This window comes from Rhineura floridana, chromosome 1 (genome assembly GCF_030035675.1).
Source record: "Rhineura floridana isolate rRhiFlo1 chromosome 1, rRhiFlo1.hap2, whole genome shotgun sequence".
In the NCBI taxonomy this organism is placed as follows: domain Eukaryota; kingdom Metazoa; phylum Chordata; class Lepidosauria; order Squamata; family Rhineuridae; genus Rhineura; species Rhineura floridana.
Genome location: NC_084480.1, coordinates 49,978,059 through 49,998,187, shown reverse-complemented (window position 1 = coordinate 49,998,187; position 20,129 = coordinate 49,978,059). Strand labels below are relative to the sequence as shown.

The 20,129-nt window shown below is 39.1% G+C and overlaps 1 protein-coding gene across 4 annotated transcripts in view; it reads left to right on the top strand.

Annotated features, from left to right (window-relative positions):
- The window catches only part of TNPO1 (transportin 1), a 64,926-nt gene that overhangs the window by 21,603 nt on the left and 23,194 nt on the right, over window positions 1-20,129 (top strand). For all 4 annotated transcript variants that reach the window (XR_009761725.1, XM_061621148.1, XM_061621157.1 and 1 more), the window contains exons 8-20: window positions 2,314-2,436; window positions 5,777-5,895; window positions 7,226-7,286; window positions 7,919-8,087; window positions 9,129-9,281; window positions 9,623-9,848; window positions 10,897-11,068; window positions 14,624-14,710; window positions 15,267-15,374; window positions 15,513-15,671; window positions 15,754-15,841; window positions 16,543-16,641; window positions 17,365-17,460. Coding sequence is in view for 3 of the 4 variants with exons in the window: in XM_061621148.1 (XP_061477132.1) it covers window positions 2,314-2,436; window positions 5,777-5,895; window positions 7,226-7,286; window positions 7,919-8,087; window positions 9,129-9,281; window positions 9,623-9,848; window positions 10,897-11,068; window positions 14,624-14,710; window positions 15,267-15,374; window positions 15,513-15,671; window positions 15,754-15,841; window positions 16,543-16,641; window positions 17,365-17,460 (1,660 nt within the window). In the remaining variant the exon portion in view is untranslated. The remainder of the gene's footprint in view (window positions 1-2,313; window positions 2,437-5,776; window positions 5,896-7,225; window positions 7,287-7,918; window positions 8,088-9,128; window positions 9,282-9,622; window positions 9,849-10,896; window positions 11,069-14,623; window positions 14,711-15,266; window positions 15,375-15,512; window positions 15,672-15,753; window positions 15,842-16,542; window positions 16,642-17,364; window positions 17,461-20,129) is intronic.

Here is a 20,129-nt window from a genome sequence, read left to right as displayed (position 1 = left end):
TGATGATTACTGCAGTTCTACTTTAACAGCTCTAAAAGGAGTAGTCTTCCTTTTTTTATTCCTTCCTGCTGTGACTGCCTCTGTACTCCACTCTCCCACCATTCAGTCGGGAAACCTGAATTACTCAATTTACTACTGACTCTGGTAATGTGGGCTTCAAGCAAAAAAGAGGCAGATCTTGAATAAGAGAGCACATGCAGCAATGTGTGAGCCATTTCTTCACTACCTCCCAGCACCATCAGTCAACAGAAATGTTACACTAATTAGGAAGGAAAAATAAAGATTTACTTCTTGGCTGAACATGGGCAGGGATGGATTCCTCCTATAACAATGGTTTTGCATTTGTGTGAGGAAGTCTAGCTTACGCTTTGGGGAATGTGGCTCAGACTTTCTAGATACCAATTTGAAAGTAGCGAAAGTTATAAAAACATGTCAGTCACCTTTTCTCTTCCTTATATCAGGGCTCCCACTATAGGACCCTACTTGAAACTTTTAGATTACTTTCCGTGGTGCGGTGTCAGTATCAGATGCAAGGCTGCAGTTATTCTTAAAGAAGTGGCTTGCTTTTCTTTATCGTCATTTTTCTGGGGTGCAGTTTAAATGTTGATGGCAATAAGAACTGGATTCTAATATAAACACATGCCCTATTGGCACTTAGTTTCTATACTGCCCATCTGAAAAAACACACTGAAGGCAGTTTATAGAAATGATTTTAAACACCTGGGTAAAAAAAAAAATACAGGCATTGATAAACAGGCTGCAACAATTTTGCTTGGTACAGCAGTTGTGGCACCACAGCCTTCTTCCTATCTTTGAAAGCTACAGAGACAGTCAGACTGGCTTGGCAAGTTACATGGCTATTCTTGCTATCTCTCCAGCTCCAAAGTTGGGAGGAAGACTGGGTTGTTGGGCAACAGTACAGTAGGGCCCCACTTTTTGGCACCCCGCTTTTTGTCATTCCGCTAATATGGCAGTGCCAGCAGGGCAATCAGCTGTAGGATGGGGAGCTCCAGCTGCCGTGCTACAGCTGACCGATCAGCTGTAGCTCGAGAGCTCCCCGCGCTACCGCTGTTTGCTGTCAGCTGTAGCTCGGCGGTTGGTGCTCCCTGCGCGATCAGCTGTAGCGTGGGGAGCTCGTGCGCTACGGCTGATCACTGTCAGCTGGAGCGCGGTGGCTGGAATACAATAGGGCCTCACTTTCCTGTGGTTTTCGCTTTTCGGCGGGGGCCTGGAACTTAACCTGCCATATGAGTGGGGCCCTACTGTATGGTACATGGAGAGCCATGCAGGGCCTAACTGACAACACCTCCCCATCCCTTTCTGTACCTTCAAGCAGTGCTACTCAACTGCTTCCTTTCTAAGGGGAGGGATTGGCGCTGCTGATTAAAGGCACTTGGGGCCCTTTCAAGCAACTATGCCCATCCTGGTATGCTTCCCACATACCCTTCCTTTGGGAAAGGCTGGGGAGCTTGTCTGATAAGGAGGAGGCTGGTGACTACAATTTTGGAATTTGGCAAGGCCAGCCAAAGACTGCAGATCCTTGCTGATGAAGGGCTACAGTAGTAATTAACTGGCAACTTTAAAACCACCCCTGCAGCTATAAAAGGGGATAGAACCCCCAATAAAACACTTCTTTCATAAGCTCTGCCTCTGTCCCTAAAGACTCCTATAGAACCAAACATTTCCTGAATATACAATAGATAAAATCTAGTGATGTCTCTGTGTGAGTGGAATAGACTTCCGCTTGCACAACAAGACTTCCCTTTCTTCTATTCCTCCCTGCAGCCCCCTGCTTTTCCCAAAAAAATCTGCTTTGGGGGGTTGAGGGGGGCATAGGCGGAGGAGAGGAAGGAAAACTTTGGATGAGCAGAAGTGTGCCCACGCAACATTGGATTTCATCCAGTAGTTTTTGGCTGGAAAGACACAACGAATGTCTAGTTCCAAGTGGTGACTAGTACAGTAAAAATATGTCTCTGTTGACAAATGCTGTTCCCCTATATTGTTAAAACTTCCTTTGTCTCTATAACACAATAAAAATGTCTATGGAGTATTGAATTAAGCCTAACAATAAAACATTCCTTTCAGAACCATGGGCCCTAAAAATTTAACCCTTTAAATGAACCTTGGGTTAATTTACTTTCTTCTAAATGTTGTATGCGAGGGAATTTTATTTATTTATTTATTTATATCCCGTCCTTCATCCCAGTAGGAGCCCAGGGCAGCAATGGTAATGTGAATAGTCACATTTTAACTTGATAGACACTGGGAAACCTTTTGTTTTTCCTGTTCACAATACATTTTCTCCTTCAACAGAATCTGTTTGCATTGGCTGGTGATGAGGAGCCTGAAGTACGTAAAAATGTTTGTCGGGCTCTGGTGATGCTGCTGGAAGTTCGAATGGACCGCTTACTTCCTCACATGATTAGTATTGTTGAGGTAACTTTTTTTGTATTTTGTTTAAACACAAATGAAGACAGAACACAGATTTTTAGAGTGGAGAAGAGGGAGAATTAATAGGTAAGATTCACATAACACTATGTACACACATGCATATGTGTGTCAAATGTGAAGGAAAGCTATATTGAGTGTTTTTTCTACTCAGTGATTTTCTTTTTTGCATTAGATGAAATATGTCTGGCTGCTCATTGTAAGTCAAATACATTGTTGAGGATGTTCTGTTTTGTGTGTGTGTGCTCTTGGTCCATTTGTTGTCATCTGTATTAAGTGTGGATACATAAACATGTTCTGTGAATTTCTAATTCAGGGTCACTAAGCTGTGGCCCTCCAAGTGTTATAGGACAACTCCCCCCCATAATCCCTGACCACTGGCCATGCTGGCTAGGGCTGATGGGAACTTGAATCCAACAATTTAGGTTAGCCACCCTTAATCATCCTGCCAAAACCATAGCAAGGAGATAGAGGAAGAGCTGGTTCTCACATGCCAGTGTTGTCTACATATTTTCTCTATCCAGTCCCTTCTTGTGTATAGAACCGCATGGAGAAATCTCATTATGAACTGATCAGTATATGGACACAGTTTTCAGTAATTAGCAAACACTTCTAAAATTACAGGAGCACCTTTTCAAGACACTGGGAATGGCATGGAGAAAAATATTCAATTATGTATGAAAGTTTAATAGCACTTAATATAGTAAAATTTTCTAAGTGGTTTACTTATGACTTTCCATACATGTGAACTAGCCCCAAGTGAAGCATGCCACATATCAGACTTGGAAATACCACACTGGGTGGTTGCCAAGCAAATCAGCTTGTAAAATGATGTTATGGTACTGCATAGTTTCAGTTTTAACACAATCAATGCAGAACACACAGTGTTTACTGATTTAAATGAGGAGGCAGGAAATATGCAAATCTAGAGGCGCACTCCCCCTCCCAGCATCAGCATGGTTAGCTGTTTGTGAGCTTGAACATTAAAAAAAAAATATCCTAAAGGGGCAGTGAGCGCAAGGGGAAAAGGAATTAGCTGTGATGTTCATGCTTAGCTTGCAGTTTCATTGACCAGAATCCAAAGTGGTAATATCTGTAATCCATAGCTATAACATGATGATTAAAATAACTTTTTGTTTGTAAATGTAAATGTAAATGTAAATTTAATTTTTAGGTCGACTATCTGGCCGAAGCCACTCTAGGCGACGTACACATCAAATTTCAATAAAATACAATAAATGCAATAAAATACAATATAATCAGCAGTAACAAAAATAACAACATATGCAGTACACAGCGGGCATTCAGTATGTAATTAGCCCATCCCAGCGGTCCCAAAGGCCTGTCCAAACAGCCAAGTTTTTAAGGCTCGGCGGAAGGTATCCAGGGAAGGGGCATGCCGAAGATCAAACGGGAGGGAATTCCAGAGAGTGGGGGCCGCCACCGAAAAAGCCCTCTCTCTAGTCCCCACCAACCTAGCTGCTTTTGTTGGTGGGATTGAGAGAAGGCCCTGCGTGGCTGATCTTGTCGGGCGGCATAATTGGTGATGCTGGAGGTGCTCCTTCAGATAAACTGGGCCGAAACCATATAGGGATTTAAAGGTTAACACCAACACCTTGAATTGGGCCCGGAAAACTACTGGAAGCCAGTGTAGATTAAATAATACTGGCGTAATATGATCACGGCGACGACTGTTTGTAAGTAAACGAGCCGCTGCATTCTGTACCAGTTGAAGTTTCCGGACCGTTTTCAAGGGTAACCCCATGTAGTTGTACTACATTGCAGTAGTCTAATCGAGAGGTGACCAGGGCATGTACTACCAGTGGGAGCTGATGAACAGGGAGGTAGGGTTGCAGCCTATGTATGAGGTGTAGTTGGTACCAGGCTGCCCGGCTCACTGCCGAAATCTGAGCCTCCATGGACAGCCTGGAATCAAGAACAACCCCAAGGCTGCGGACCTGGTCCTTCAGGGGTAATTGTACCCCATTAAACCTCAGGTCAACAGGACCCAACCTTCCTCTGTCTCCCACAAGCAGCACCTCGGGCTTGTCAGGATTTAGCTTCAGCCTGTTCCTTCCCATCCATCCACTCACGGATTCCAGGCACTTGGACATGGTCTCCGCAGCCAACTCTGGTGAGGACTTAAACGAGAGATAGAGCTGAGTGTCATCCGTATATTGGTGACACCGCAGCCCAAATCTCCTGATGATGGATCCCAGCGGCTTCATATAGATGTTAAATAGCATGGGAGAGAGGATAGAACCCTGTGACACTCCACAAGTGAGAGGCTAAGGGTCTGAAACCTCATCTCCCAATGCTACCTGTTGATGCCTGTCAGAGAGAAAGGAACGGAACCACCGTAGAACAGTGCCTCCTATTCCCAGTCCTTCCAGGCGATCCAACAGGTTACCGTGGTCAACGGTATCAAAAGCCGCTGAAAGATCCAGGAGGACAAGAAAGGTGAATTCTCCCCTAATGCCCTCCTCATATCATCCACCAGAGCGACCAAGGCTGTTTCAGTTCCATGTCCAGTCCTGAAACCCGATTGGTATGGATCCAGATAATCCGTTTCATCCAAGTGTGCTGACAATTGGTTAGCCACCACTCGCTCAATGATCTTGCCCAAAAATGGCAAATTCGAAACTGGGTGAAAGTTGTTCAAAACTTGGGGATCCAAGGAGGACTTCTTTAAGATAGGCTTTATAATTGCCTCCTTGAGGGCCAGTGGCATTACACCCTCCGCTAAGGATGTGTTTACCACCGCCCTAATCCCTTCGCCCAGTTTCTCCTTGCAATTCACAAGGAGCCATGATGGGCAAGGATCAATCAGACAAGTGGTAGGCTTCACAGATAAAAGCACCTTGTCCACTTCCTCAGAAGGGAGAGGCTGAAACCGATCCCACTGGACCGGATTGCAAGTGGTCAACTCTGGTTCATTCACTGCATCCACGGCGTACGGAATCGAGCTCCTTAGGTGTTTGATTTTATCAGCAAAGTGCTTTGCCAATTTGTCACAGGAGGTCTTAGAATGCTCCAAGGGTTCCTGAGCAACTGGACCGACCAGGCTTCGGACCACTTGGAACAACCTCCTGGGACAGCACTCTGCGGATGCAATAGAGGCAGCAAAGAACTCCTTCTTTGTCGCCTTTACTGCCACCTGGTAGGCAGCTACTGCTGCTCTGACCTGTGACCGAGCACCTTTGGAGCGAGATTTCCACCACCGGCGTTCTAGTCCTAATGGGGGTGGTGGACTGCTGTTTAAAAGATTTACACATACTACAAGGAAACTAATACCTGTGCCTTTTGACTTCCTTGACATTGGGTGTAGTATATGCTACAAAGGACTCAGGACCAAGATGAAAATGTGGCTTTGGAAGCTTGCGAGTTTTGGCTGACTTTGGCTGAACAACCAATTTGTAAAGATGTATTATGTCGGCATCTTTCCAAGTAAGTTGATTCTCTCCTCCCCATATTACAGTAATAGATTCAGAATTTAGATGCATGTTGTCAATGTCGAAAACAGTTTTTAACAGATCTTGGGAACAGAGGCAAGTTTTCACTTGTCTATATCTTAATTGATTTTTTCTTTTTCTTTGGCAGTAGCATAGTTGAGAGGAATAATTGGTATATCTTGGTGGTGTTTCAGTGTGTGCAAGAAAGACAGACATTCATCCACTCAAGCAATGGCATACCTTTTTAATGCTGGAAATCTAGGCATAGCAGATGAAAGATTATATTTTAAAGTGGAATTAAAGGGGTGGGTGTACTACCTGTTTTAGAGACTCCATAGTAATGTACCTTCCTGCCCAGTGGCCCGCTAGCTAACCTTTAATCCCCAGAAGCCTCAACACGTCTCCTTATTTTGTTAGTGGAAGAGTAAATTGTATAGCTTTTAAAGCTTCATTAATCAATGTAACAGCAACATTGCATGTATTCAGCTTCAATCTGAGATTTAAAAAATGCTGTTATGGTTGTAGTTCTTGAAAACCATATTGGAACTATGTATAGGGTTAGTATTTTTGCTGTTAACTATTGCTGTTCCTGTGAGATTTTTATTTGGGAATATGAAGGATGTGGTGTAATTAAATCAGAAATAGACCATCATTGATTATCACAGCAAGAGCCGAAATGCATAAAATATTGGTGGATGGTGGAGGTCCTTGTTTTGCGGATTGGCTAAAATGAACTTTGGAATATGATGGTAAAATATACACATTTGATTTGGTTTATGAAGGTAGTGTTAAAGCTAATTCTTAGGTCTGTCACATTTTAAGAATATGTTTATTTTTATGTGTAATTAAAATGTAAAGATCGTGATGGTGTTCAATTAGAATGCCATTCAAGTCCCGGTTCACTCCCTTAACTATGATTAAATGATTGGCCATGTTCAGACATCTTGATAAACTATCATTTTAAGCTAAACTGCTTGATGTTAAATTATGATCCTTTGTTTGAATAAAATGGAAAGAAGTGGATTACTAAAAGTAAAAAAAAAAATCTGAAGTCCTCCTGGGTCATGTGGGCTGATGGGGGGGGGAGACTTGTGAGCCTGAGGGTCACTGCATCTCATGGATTATCATGACATGCACGTGCTGTGATTATATAAGTATGCACTTTTGGAAACTTGCATGAGTTTCAATGTGCATCAGATAGCACTACATACGGTTAAGTCATACAATGTCTTTATGACGTTTTATGCAGTTGAGTAAAAAAAAAAAAGTCCTAACAAAACTTTGACTTGGGTGGTTGCTGTTCAATAAACGTCTTTTCTGTATAGGTTGATACCTGTGTTAGTAAATGGCATGAAATACTCAGAGATAGATATAATTCTGCTGAAGGTAAGCACAATTTGTTTTGCCCCACTGTTGACAAAATGCTACAATCTTGTATTAGATATTTTTACAGTGTTTGTCTTTAACATGTGCAATGTATACAGCAACATATAATAAACACATTTAACACCTAGTTGTTTTGCAGACTGACTACTTTGCTTCAAATGTTCTTTGCAACACTTGTTAGTTCTTGTGCCCTGAATAGAAGACTGAGGGTGCTGTATTAAACAATTGGTTTGGGGGCTAAAATTTAAGGCAAACTGGATTTTCAAGAGTAAGATCACTTTTGAGTGAGTGTTTTTGCAAGTTTTCATTTAAATAGCGTTACTGATAAATACAGCATAGACCTCTACCTATCCAATCCCCAGAGGGTTAACTCTGCATAGAAAATATGAAAGCAAATGCATGGATATTCACTAATAGGCAAAAAAACCTTGTGGTTTTAGAACGTACCTATAACCCACAGATATTTCTATCAAAACTTTAAAAAGCAAAGAAATTCGGCAGCTATAGTGAATGCACCAGGGTAGCAGGAGACGCTGGCTATAGTATACAGCCACTCTGGGGCTGTATAATTACTTCAGAAAGAGTAATGGTAGCATGAATCTGACTATAGACTCTGCTGTTCTGGTTAACAGGGAGATGTTGAAGAAGATGAAGCTATCCCAGATAGTGAACAAGACATAAGGCCCCGGTTTCACCGTTCACGGACAGTAGCACAGCAGCATGAAGAAGATGGTATAGAAGAAGAAGAGGATGAGGAGGATGAGCTCGATGATGATGATACTATTTCTGACTGGAATTTACGTAAGCCCTTACTGTACAGTCCAAATATTGATGTGGTGAATCTACATGTCTATACTACCTTGTTTAACCTGTTCAGCTATTGTTCTGAAGTTATGGTATCTTTTTTAATTCCCTTAATTTAGTAAAAAAAAAAAGTCTTCTGAATCCTGTTCTTTGATCACATAAAATTGACCACAAGTAGAATGTTGTGAGTTTTTGCAGCTGTTGCAGTTTTAGGTGAAATGGGTAAAATATAGTGTGTGTGTGCATCCTCCCCTGGTCTGATCTGGGTCCTGATCTGATGCTTGGAATTGGGTCTCTGATCCAGGGCCAATCTGGATTCGGATTAGGAGTGGTGCGGGGGAAGGAGCTGTGTCTTTTTTCTTCCCTGACTGCATGTTTAATTAGCGTTTTAAACCCTAATTAAATATGGGGTAGGGGGAGGAGACACAGCCTTCAGTCCTGCTAGTCGCTGCTTTGTCAGGGTGTTCCTTGCAGGGAAGGCACTGGCAAAGCAGACCTTGCAGAGGATTCCTGCCTGACTTCACTGCCTTTTGACAGCCCTAGATTGCTTCAGCTGGGCTGACCCAACCTAGGGCAAACTTGGCCTGTCTCAATCCATCCGAAGCCCAAATCAAGCCAGTTTGATTCAGGATCTGGGTTTTTGCTGGATCCAGTGCAGTACCCAATTAAAATATGTTCATGATGCACAAATCTTGTTGAAATGAATAGGGGTTGTTTTGAGGGCCTGCTTCGGGAAATATGTTCACAGTTGAGCAAATAAAACTAGCCAACTTTTCAGAAAACTCTGTTGCCAAATGTCTGAGTGTTACTCAGATCTGCAACATGCATCTGCTTTTGTTGTGTCACATGTTGTGAATTGGCATCATGACTGCTGTAATGAAAACTAATTTTATCAGTTAATTTTTAGGACATTTGTAGGATATGGATTTTGTTTTTATTATTTTATAATCCTTTTGTGGCCTGGAACTAATATGAATGTAGGTTGAATTGAAGTTTTATGACTAAACTGTGTCTCAAATATATTGAATATATTTTTAGGAAAGTGTTCAGCTGCTGCCCTTGATGTCCTTGCCAATGTATTCCGTGATGAATTGCTGCCACACATTTTGCCCCTTCTAAAAGAATTGCTTTTTCATCCAGAGTGGGTGGTGAAAGAATCAGGCATCCTAGTTCTAGGAGCAATTGCTGAAGGTAAGTCAGTGCTTTCAAGGTACAGGTTTAGCCTACTTTGTTTCTTCTCCCCAGACCTTAACTTTTATTTTTATTTTTCCCCACTCCTCCGCTTAAATTCTGTCTCTCTCTCTGTGTGAGATCTACCTGTTGTGATTACAGGCTCTTTCTACTGAAGAGCTCCCCCTGCTGTTGGTTGATCTATGTGTCCTTCACCCCACCATCGCCTGTGGGCAGCAGCTACCAGTGATGCCTCTTGAAAATGTGCTGCTTTCTACAAATTCATGCATGTTATGGATGTTTCTGCTCTGTGTGTATATGGAGGACTGGTTCAACTGAGTATTGCTAATTTATTTTTACAGGTTGTATGCAGGGTATGATTCCATATCTTCCCGAGCTAATCCCTCACCTTATTCAGTGCCTTTCTGATAAAAAGGCTCTTGTGCGCTCCATTACTTGCTGGACTCTTAGCCGCTATGCACACTGGGTAGTCAGTCAACCCCCAGACACATACTTGAAGCCATTAATGACTGAGTTGCTAAAACGTATCCTTGATAGCAACAAGAGAGTACAAGAAGCTGCCTGCAGGTAGGTCAGAAAATACTGCCTGTGGTCCTCAAATAACCTAGTGAGGATACTTTTTCATTGTGTTGTAATATTCAATTTCTTCTTGAGCAGCTCTTAGCTTTAGTCTAGATAAATATCTTCCTTTGGAGGTTGTTTTAGGAGTTTCTCATCTAAATGTTCTTGCTTCTTGTGGCTGGTTTTATTTTTATTTTTTTATGGGAACAATAGTTTTGCCACTGATTATCACTTTGCATTGTTCTGACAAGCATAGAACATGAATGCTGAGCATGATCAATTAAGCAAGTTCTGTTCTAGATATTATATTAACTGCAGGCCAATTTGTACTATGTGGCCAGCCATTTTGGAAATGAGGGGTATTTTGAAAGCTGTTTGTGTTTATGGCTGCGGAGGTCTACTTTATTAAAATTCTTTATACCCTGTTCTTCATGGTTCACGCAATCCCAGAACAAGAAACAACATCAGAATACAGTAAAACAATATTTCATTTAAATACAACTTAAAAACAAACAATATACTAACAACCTGGCTATATTTATTTATTTATTTATTTATTTTATTACATTTTTAGACCGCCCTATAGCAGTAAGCTCCCAGGGCGGTGTACAGCATGATAAAACAGGTTAAAATACAAAAACACAATAAAACATAATTAAACATTTTCAATTTTAAATTCAGATTTTTAAATTTTTATATCACCCAAGTGAGGGGCACTATTTCAGTCAAATACTTGGATGAATAGCCAAATCTTTATTTCAAATTAAAGGAAGAATTTCTGGGCACCCAGAAGTATCATCTAGATTATAACCTGGTAATAGTAAGCAGGTATTTGAACATGTTAGGTTTTTAAAGTACAAGAGCAGAATACTTGTTGTAATGAGTATTTCACAAAAAATGCTGCAGTTGGCAAAAAAGCCAGCTTTTACTGCATCTTACCAGTTACTAGATTTTTTTTATCCATGGGACCTTTTTAAAAAGACAATAGTTTTGTCTAAAAGAAAGTAGCGCATTCTTTTAATTCTGCAGACTAAATTTTTGTTTTGCTTCTTAGTGCCTTTGCTACTCTAGAAGAAGAGGCTTGTACAGAACTTGTTCCTTATCTTGCTTATATACTTGATACTCTGGTCTTTGCATTTAGTAAATACCAGCATAAGAATCTGCTCATTCTTTACGATGCCATAGGAACTTTAGCAGATTCTGTAGGCCATCATCTAAACAAACCAGTAAGTATTGTTATCTTTTCATTTTGATTAAGTTCAAGAATTATATTCACTTCTCTATTAGGCCTACATTCTACAGGCTTAGTTCCTTACTTTGTGTGTTGTGAGAGGGTACATTTCAACACACTTCATTGTGCAACACCAAACAATTTGCCCCATCATCCTTGGAACACTTTTTCAAAATAAATTCCACTGGCTTGAATTTTGCTTGCATTGCGTTTGTCTGTAGTGAAATATTATGAAATCTAATATGCAATCTTCATAGTTGAAATGCTATGTTTGTAGTTGTTATTTGCCTTCAAGTCAGTTACGACTTATGGTGACCCTGTGAATCGGTGACCTTCAGTAGCATCTGTCATGAACCACCCTGTGTAGCTTAATAATATATAGCTATTTTTCTTCCTTTATTTCTGTTACTAGAACTGTTACTGGAATAAGGTAGGACAGTAATCTCTCCCTGTTATGGATTTTTTTGGGGAGTGAGTAGGAACTGAGGCTGGGCAGGAATTTCTCCAGTGGGCACCAGGACACCCCTAAGTGGGCATTGGCTTCCTCTCCTGTTGCTTAAGGCAAGAAAGAGTTAACACCCCAAAGGACTCTCACCTTAGCCCCTCCCACTGAATGTCAGTTCGTTTTCCTGCCTGGCTTGAGCAGTACTGTTTTTGCCTTGCTGTTCAGTCTGGCTGGCTTATATCATTTAGAATCCCGAAATCTTTCCCTATTGCTTCTGATCTGTTGTGTCTGAATTCCATTCTGAGTGGCTTGTGTTTGAATATTGTGGCCTTAAGCAAGTCACTAAGTTAATGGCTAAGGTGAGTTTGAAACCTAGGCTATTAGCTCTAAGCCACTACAACACACCAGTGCTCTGAACTGCACAGAGGATCCAAAATCAGAACAACTTTTAAATTAGTTAATGGCCCGAGAGGTTTTTTTTAAAACTTGCCCATTGTAAGCTGTAGCATGTAAATGGCAACCTTGCTTGATTTGGACGTCCCTTCCCTTTCCATGTCATGTGGCAAAATGCTGTTCCACCTGGAGGGGTTTTTAGAAACTGATAAGGCATATGGAACAGCTGTTCAAGAGCAAAGCCATAAATTTTACTAGGCCTAGTGCAAGCCCCATGTGGATGGCCTTTTTGCATTGTGGCTATGCCTATAGATACAGAAGTTTCTTTTGAACTGGAGGTTCCTCCTTTCTGTTGTAGTCTTACAGAAGAGACTGACATGAATCTGACTGCAGAATTACGTATGTCAGTTGCACAAGAATATGGAGTTATACAAGAATAAAGATGAGGATCTGCATCTAAATACATAGGTTGAAAATAATGCATTGTAGATAGCATCCACTGATCTATGCTTGATACACACTGATCTGATACACATGTGGAAGCCTGCTTCTGCTCACAAATACTTTCATTTGGATCAGGGCAGGTATATTTATGGAATTGGCTTTGGCCTTAGACAATACTTTTGGCTATACTTTTTTTCTTTGAGAAAAAATAGTTGTGAAAAAGATTTACCTCAGTGTGATTTATGCTTTAAGTGAGTGTGCTGTGGCCTAAATTTAAATAGCTAAGATTCTAAAGAAGAGCTGATGGAAGGTAAACGAACAGTTTCTTCAGTGGGCACCAGCGCACCCCTAAGTTGGTATTGTCTTCCTTTTTTGTTGCTTGAGGCAGGAAAGAGTTAACACTCCAAGGGACTCTCACCTTAGCCCCTCCAACGGAGTGTCAGTTCGTTTTCCTGCCTGGCTTGGGCAGTACTGTTTTCGCCTTGCTCTTCAGTCTGGCTGGTTTATATGCTTATTTAGAATCCCAAATCTCGGGATTGTGTATAGGATTGCTACCATTTGCTTTTTTTTTTTTTTTAAAGGAATCCTTCCTTTGGTTAAAGTTCTTCAGCAAACAAAATATGCCTAATTAAGTTTAGCTGTTATTTCACATTTCATTTATTATTTCTAACCCACTTTTTCTTCCCATGGAAGTGACTGACGATAAGTGCAAAGCAATCAATACAAAAATATCAACATTTAATTTAATCTAATAAATGCACAAATTTACCATAAATAAAAGGCACAAAACACAGAAGAAAGCCTGAGTCAGATTTCCTTCTTCCATGGCTTCCTGAGCCATCTTATAATAGGGGAGGCTATTTGTTACTTTCTTCCATAATCATCTGTCTCCATGAAGCATCTACTGGTCTCCCTCCCTAGCAGTTCTCAAGTTGCACTAGGACACCACCAAGTGGCTTATTATCCACCAGTGCAACACTTCTGAATCCAAGAAGAAAGTCAGCTTCTCCAGTCTGCACTTCTCCCAAGTGGGTAATGTGTTCCTCCTGTTGCTTGAGGTGATTGTTGGGCGAGATAAAATAAACTAGTGCCACTTAAGCCAGAGAGAGAGAATCCATTTCAAGCTGTCTATGATGTATATTGCTCCGGGAAGCAATTAACTGCTTCTGGTGCCATATAAATTATCTCTCAGTGTACCGGAGACTACTCCAGCAGGGAATCATCCATGCAAGGAAATACAGTACTTAGCATTCCTAACTCTAAATGTTAGGTCAGTCTCGTATCTAGTCATGATAGATGGTTCTAGCAGAGGAAGAAAATGAGAAGATAATGACCTTCAGGATGAGAAATTACGTTATTTATATCCCATATTGTGTGTGTAGCGAAAGATAGTTCAGTTTTCATTTGTAATATTACATGTGTCTAAAACTGGTTTCCAAACTTTTTCCCACTGACCACTTGAAAATTGCTGAGGATCTTGGTGGACCACTTTTCTGTGTATTGTAGCAATTGTGATACACTGTGCTAGATGCTATATGATTTTTAATTAAATTTGTATTGCTTCGTTTATTTCTTCTATATTTTTATTGTATTGCAATTTAAATTCCATAGAATTCCACAGTCTGGGAAGCCCTGATCTAAAATACTGTAACCATTGATGACTTGTGGCACAATCCTATACCTATCTATTGAGAAGTAAATCCCGTTGAGTTCAAAGGGGCTTACTCCCAGTGAGTATAGGATTGCAGCCTTAATAGATTCTTTGCCCCAAGTTTAAATCAGATTTCCCTTCTCATGACATTAAAGATACCCAGGTCCGTACAAGCTCATTTTGGATAGGGAAATTTGGGGCAGGAGTCCAAATTGAGTGCAGGTTTAGTTTAAAGCCAAAACTGTTGACATTTTGTTTATTATTTCTCATATTTCTTGCAAGGAACTCAGGACAGCACATATAGTTCTTTCTTCACTTTATCCTTGCAACATTTCTGTGATGTGGGTTAGGTTTAGAGCTAGTGACTGGCCCAAGATTACTCAGTGAGCTTCACTGCTGAGTGGGATTTGAACCTATGTCTCTCCAGTCCTGGTATGACACTCTAACCACTTTTTGGGGAGTCTAGGACTATGTCAGTTGGTAAGGTAAACTTCTTTTTGGGATTTTGCCCTACAACTGGGATGGTGCAGGATTTTTTTTTTAAATGGTGTCAGATCATAATGTTACTTTTTAATGGAATTTACAACACTTAATTGCATAATTTTCTTTCATTGTAGGAATATATTCAGATGCTTATGCCTCCATTAATCCAGAAATGGAACATGTTGAAGGATGAAGATAAAGATCTTTTCCCTTTATTAGAGGTAAGGTTCACTAATAGCATTGTAGTCTTCCTTGAGGGCAGCTTATTCTGGGAATTAAGGCTGTAGTTCTACACCCATTTACCTAGGATTAAATCCCGTTCTACTTTGTGGGACTTTTGAGTATGCATATATAGCAGGTGTAAGGAACCTTTGGCCCTTCATATGTTGCTGAACTACAACTCCTATCATCCCTGGCCATTGGCAATACTTGCTGGATTGGAATTTTAGCACAGCAATATCTGGAGGGCCAAAGGTTTCCCATGGCAGATCTATAGGATTGAGTTTATTATGATTTGTTTCGAAGTAAAAACGCATTGGATTGAGCTGTAAGAGTGGGTTTGTTGTTGAATGGGTCTTGGCATGTCCACAGCTAGGACCCTGACCTCATTGTCATACTGTTAACGTTTCTTCATTTTACAGTTCACATACTCCTTTTGTACTTCAAAAATTGACCTTTCAAAAAGAAATCTATCTGGTAAATCAAGCCGTGTCACAGATGAAAGCTCATATCAGTCAAACATCACTCATTTTCACTAGTTTTTGTACTCTATTTCAGTGCCTATCTTCGGTTGCCACTGCCTTGCAATCTGGCTTCCTTCCATACTGTGAACCTGTATACCAGCGCTGTGTAAACCTGGTACAGAAGACACTTGCACAAGCCATGGTATTTTTCTGTTATTAGAGAATGGAGTTTTACAATATTCTTTCACCAACTTAAAAAAACGTTAATAGCAAAATATATTAATTATAAGTTGCATACTTAAACCTTTTCAGCATTGTCCACCTGTGATTTTAATTACAGTTGTACAATGCTCAACCAGACCAGTATGAAGCTCCAGATAAAGACTTCATGATTGTGGCTCTTGATTTACTTAGTGGTTTAGCTGAAGGACTTGGAGGCAACATTGAACAGCTAGTGGCTCGGAGCAATATCCTGACACTAATGTACCAGTGCATGCAGGTGAGACAAATAATCCCTGCTCCCTTTTGAAATAGAAAGTTTAAAAAGGGGACACGCACTTACTTTTGCCCGTCTCTTCTAGGATAAAATGCCTGAGGTACGACAGAGTTCTTTCGCCTTGCTTGGCGATCTGACAAAGGCATGTTTTCAACATGTGAAGCCTTGCATTGGTATGTTACTTAGCATAGCACATTCTTAAAATCTTGCCAATACATGGCATGGCCATACATGTGTTTTGAGTTTTAAATCATAGTGTTCTGTAATTGAGTCATGTCCACTAAGGAGACTGGAAATGCTGTTTCCATAAGTAAAGGCAAATTTTGAGTTTCTTTTCTCCTGTCACATTTATGGGAACAGAAGAGAACATATCGCCATCAAGTTTTTCTTCACACTGGATAATTACTTGGTTGCTTTCATAACACAAAATAAATACTTCTAAATAGCTGTCTTATAGCTAACTTGTAACTAAATAGCTGGATGCAAAGCTTTTCATCCAGGATCTTGTTTTGTCTAGGTTGGGACTAGTAAGCACATGCTTGCTTTATAGCAGAAGTTCCTGTTTAAATGTCTGAGGTTGCTTTTTTCTTTAATTAAAAACTTAAGGTTCTATATGTCCTCATTCCTCTCAAATCAATAGCAGAATTCCCGTTTGCAGTGGAATTGAATTTAACCGTATGGGGCTGATCCAAGAGTTACTTATGCCTTTGATGGGTTTCTCACTAAGACCTCATGTTGCAGTGTATGTATGGAGGATAAAAAGTGACTGTTCTTCAGGAAGGGCTTTTGCTAAAATGATATTAAGCTGAACATTTGAGTGATGTTCTAGCAGTGGGAGAATTTTAACAGCATGGCTTGCTTATGTTCTTTTCAGCTGACTTCATGCCAATTTTAGGAACCAACCTAAACCCAGAGTTTATTTCTGTGTGTAACAATGCCACATGGGCAATTGGAGAAATTTCTATTCAGATGGGTAAGGTTTGCTTCTTTTAAGTTCTAGTTTGGACTTTGCATTGTGTAGATTTATTTTTGGTCTTGTTGTCAGTTGTAAATTCTTAAAAAAAATTTTTTTAAGGATTTTTATTAATCCTTAATCACATTATACATAATAATACCTAATAATAACATTCATCTGCAGAAATTATTAACAAAACCATATTCTAAACATATAAAACCTGAAAACAAAAATGAAATTAACAAACAGAAGCATTGTAATATTTTCAAATAAATAAATGTATTTACTGGGTCTAAGGACAGATACAAAGTACTTTTATCCTCACCACACTTCAGCATAGACTGGGGAAACGGGATACGTGTGAACCTCTTCATTTGTGTAGGAGATAAAGTCAAACCACATTGCTAAAAATTGATGAGTGATCTGTCCTTGGAATACTTTACATTTATGAGATTTTTTCCCCAAAAGGACTAATCTAAATTCTGAAGATTAAATGTCTTCCAAAATGTTGGTATTGTTGTCTGGGATGCAGTTAATAAATGTGTAACCAATTCTTAATTTTTTTGCTTCTCTATCCTAACCAATTAACAAGAGAGCAAAATACTAGGGGCAGGGGATATATATATATTTAGTGAGTTGTTTAAAGTTATAAACTCTGGCATTCAGTTGTGCTTATATGCTCATTATGAAAGTATATATTCCAGTCTTTAATGAACTGCTTTATGTGTTCGTTCTTTCTAGGTATAGAGATGCAGCCTTATATTCCTATGGTCTTGCACCAGCTTGTAGAAATCATTAACAGACCCAACACACCAAAGACTTTGTTAGAAAACACAGGTACCCTACAACTGTACTCTTTGCAGTGAATGAAGTTATGCAAATCTGCGTGTACGCCAGTTTATTCAGAGAGTTGTAGGAAAGCTGCACCATTGTTAAAGCAACAGCAACTCTGTTTGGATGGTTTTACAAATTTCAGCTTTGCACATAGGTGTTTGATTAAACAGATTCTAATTTTTATTAAATTTAAGAGTGATGTAAAAATTAGAGTCTTAGTTTAATTACTAAAATGTGTTTAAACATGTACTTAAAGGTAACAGAATTTAACATCCTTTTATATACAAACAAATTGTAATTGTGTTCTGTGCACATAGCTAATTTTCAGGCGCCTCATAACTTAACTAGCAAGAGGATGAAAGCAAACTGATAATTTTGTCCAACCTTCACAGCCTTTTGTGGGCAATTTAAATGAAATCAAACTGATTGACTGGCTGAATATTATATATCTTGCTAACTTATTATGATTAAATAGTCTATTTAATAAATCATGCTCTTAAAAGGAGGCCTGTTAATAATTGCACATTGAAGGAGACTTTAAAATGGAGTTTGAGGCTTGTCCTGTGCTGGTAGAAAGCATGTTCTGTGTTTTTTTTTTTGAAAAATGCTAAATGTTATCTCTAACTATTGCTGTCGCTTTGTAATCTGATACCAGTGATACAAAACTTATGAATGCAGGTTTATAATAACAGTCTGAAGTGAAAACGAATGGTTAGCAGAATTTCAGTCTAGACATAGATAGTTTTGCCACTGACTTCAGGGGTGTGGGTTGGGAGTCAAATTGTATTCTCTACATGTTTGTTAAATACCTAGCAATGAATACAAAGATAACAGTATATTTATGATGAACTGTTTATATAGTGAACCGGAAGATATACTATAAGGTAATTTGGCACATTATAGGTATTGCACTATTCACAATGAGTTTGCAAAGACATATGTCTAGTGGAACAATTATTTTAAATCAGAGAAAGCTGACAGAAATGGAGAGCGCAACCTATACCTTTCCTTTCTAGTCTCTGGTACATTACCTGTAGTGCTGGCTTTTTATACAATGTAGAAGTTAAGAGACATCAGATCCCTCTCTATTACGTTTAAATAATAGTTGTAAATATGCAAAAGTTTGATACTACAGATAAATGTTGAATGTCTTGTACTTTAGGTTTGTTGTGGGATATTCTGCTGTATAGTGTAGGATAATATTTGAAATCTCTGTATAGCATAAATAGTTCTAGCAAATACAGCACCTTTTAACATTATGGTGCCTTTCCTACTTGGCTTTTTGTGATGAACAATGAATTAAGAAATAAACTCCATAAGAATATTTGCCAAAAGACAGGCTTTGTGTCTAAATTTCATCCTGTATTCTTAACTAGTACATAATTTTCATTAACTTTTTATAGTAAGAATTGTAATGGGAATTTAATGGGTTTGGGTCCATAAACAAAAAACAAAAACTAGTGTTGAAAGGGACCTCAAAGGTCATCTAGGCAAAATTCCTGCTGATGCGGGCAGTCCACTACTACAACATTCCTGATTGGTGGTATGATAGGAATTATTAATATAAACATTTGATTTATGTATAGCACAATAAATAATTAGGAACCAAAGCTGAGTATTTACTTTTAGCTATGTAAGTTGTAATTACATTTTATAATACTGGTATATCCTACACCAAATCTCATAGTGAAAAGAGCATCATCTGCTTTATTGCATGTTTTCATGAGATTGTTCACAAATGCCTGTTCTGGAGTGTTGCATAATGTCTTTTAAGCATAGGCTTCTCTGCTTCATATGAATCTGCTGGATTTTAGTATTCATGTAGTTTGCTTCAAATAATGCTGAAACATACCCACACTCTCCTTTTTCTGAAAAATTACTCTTGTGAGTTGAGAGAACACCATTTTAAGCCACACTTGGCCACTGTCTAAGCAGCCTCTTCACATGAAAGGCAAATGCCTGTCAGATTAGATTTAGGCTCACATGGAACAGATCCCCTTCATATTTATGCCAGGTCTTTTGACTTCTGAAAGAGATTAATTCTAACAATTATTGAAACATTAGATAATAAAATACAAAGCTTCCTTACCTTTTTATGAAAAACGATGTAGATGTCTTCCAGTGTCTTGCTGAATTTAAAAAAAAATCCTTTGAGCATTATGAAATAGAATTTTAATCTTTTCTTTTTAGTCTGGAAACTACTGTAAATTTTAAAGTTTGTAATTGTTTGATGTTAAAGTTAATATTTATCATTTAAAATTTAATTACAAATACTGTTAATACAAGGAAGCATAGTACATAAGGCTTTTTACCCTGGGAAATGGGATAGTAATCTGTTAAATAAATAATAGTACATAGTTTTGATGGATGACTTGTATACCTTTGAATAGGTAGCTTTGTCTCAGATTGAACCAAGATATTTAAACTGAACATTTGGATTTTAAACTGTGATTTTGGTGTTCTCTCATTCACTTAATTCCTTTTTCCTTTATACCCTTCCCTCCTCTAGATAGTATGCCACATGTTGCTGCCCCTTATTTTTAGGGGTGGTAATGAACAGCACTGGTGAAATCTTATGTTTATTATCATACACAGGTTCTGTTGGTTTCTGTTTCTGAGTTATTTGTTGTTTTTTCTTTATTTTTCTCCTTCCCCCCCTCATTTGCTCATGT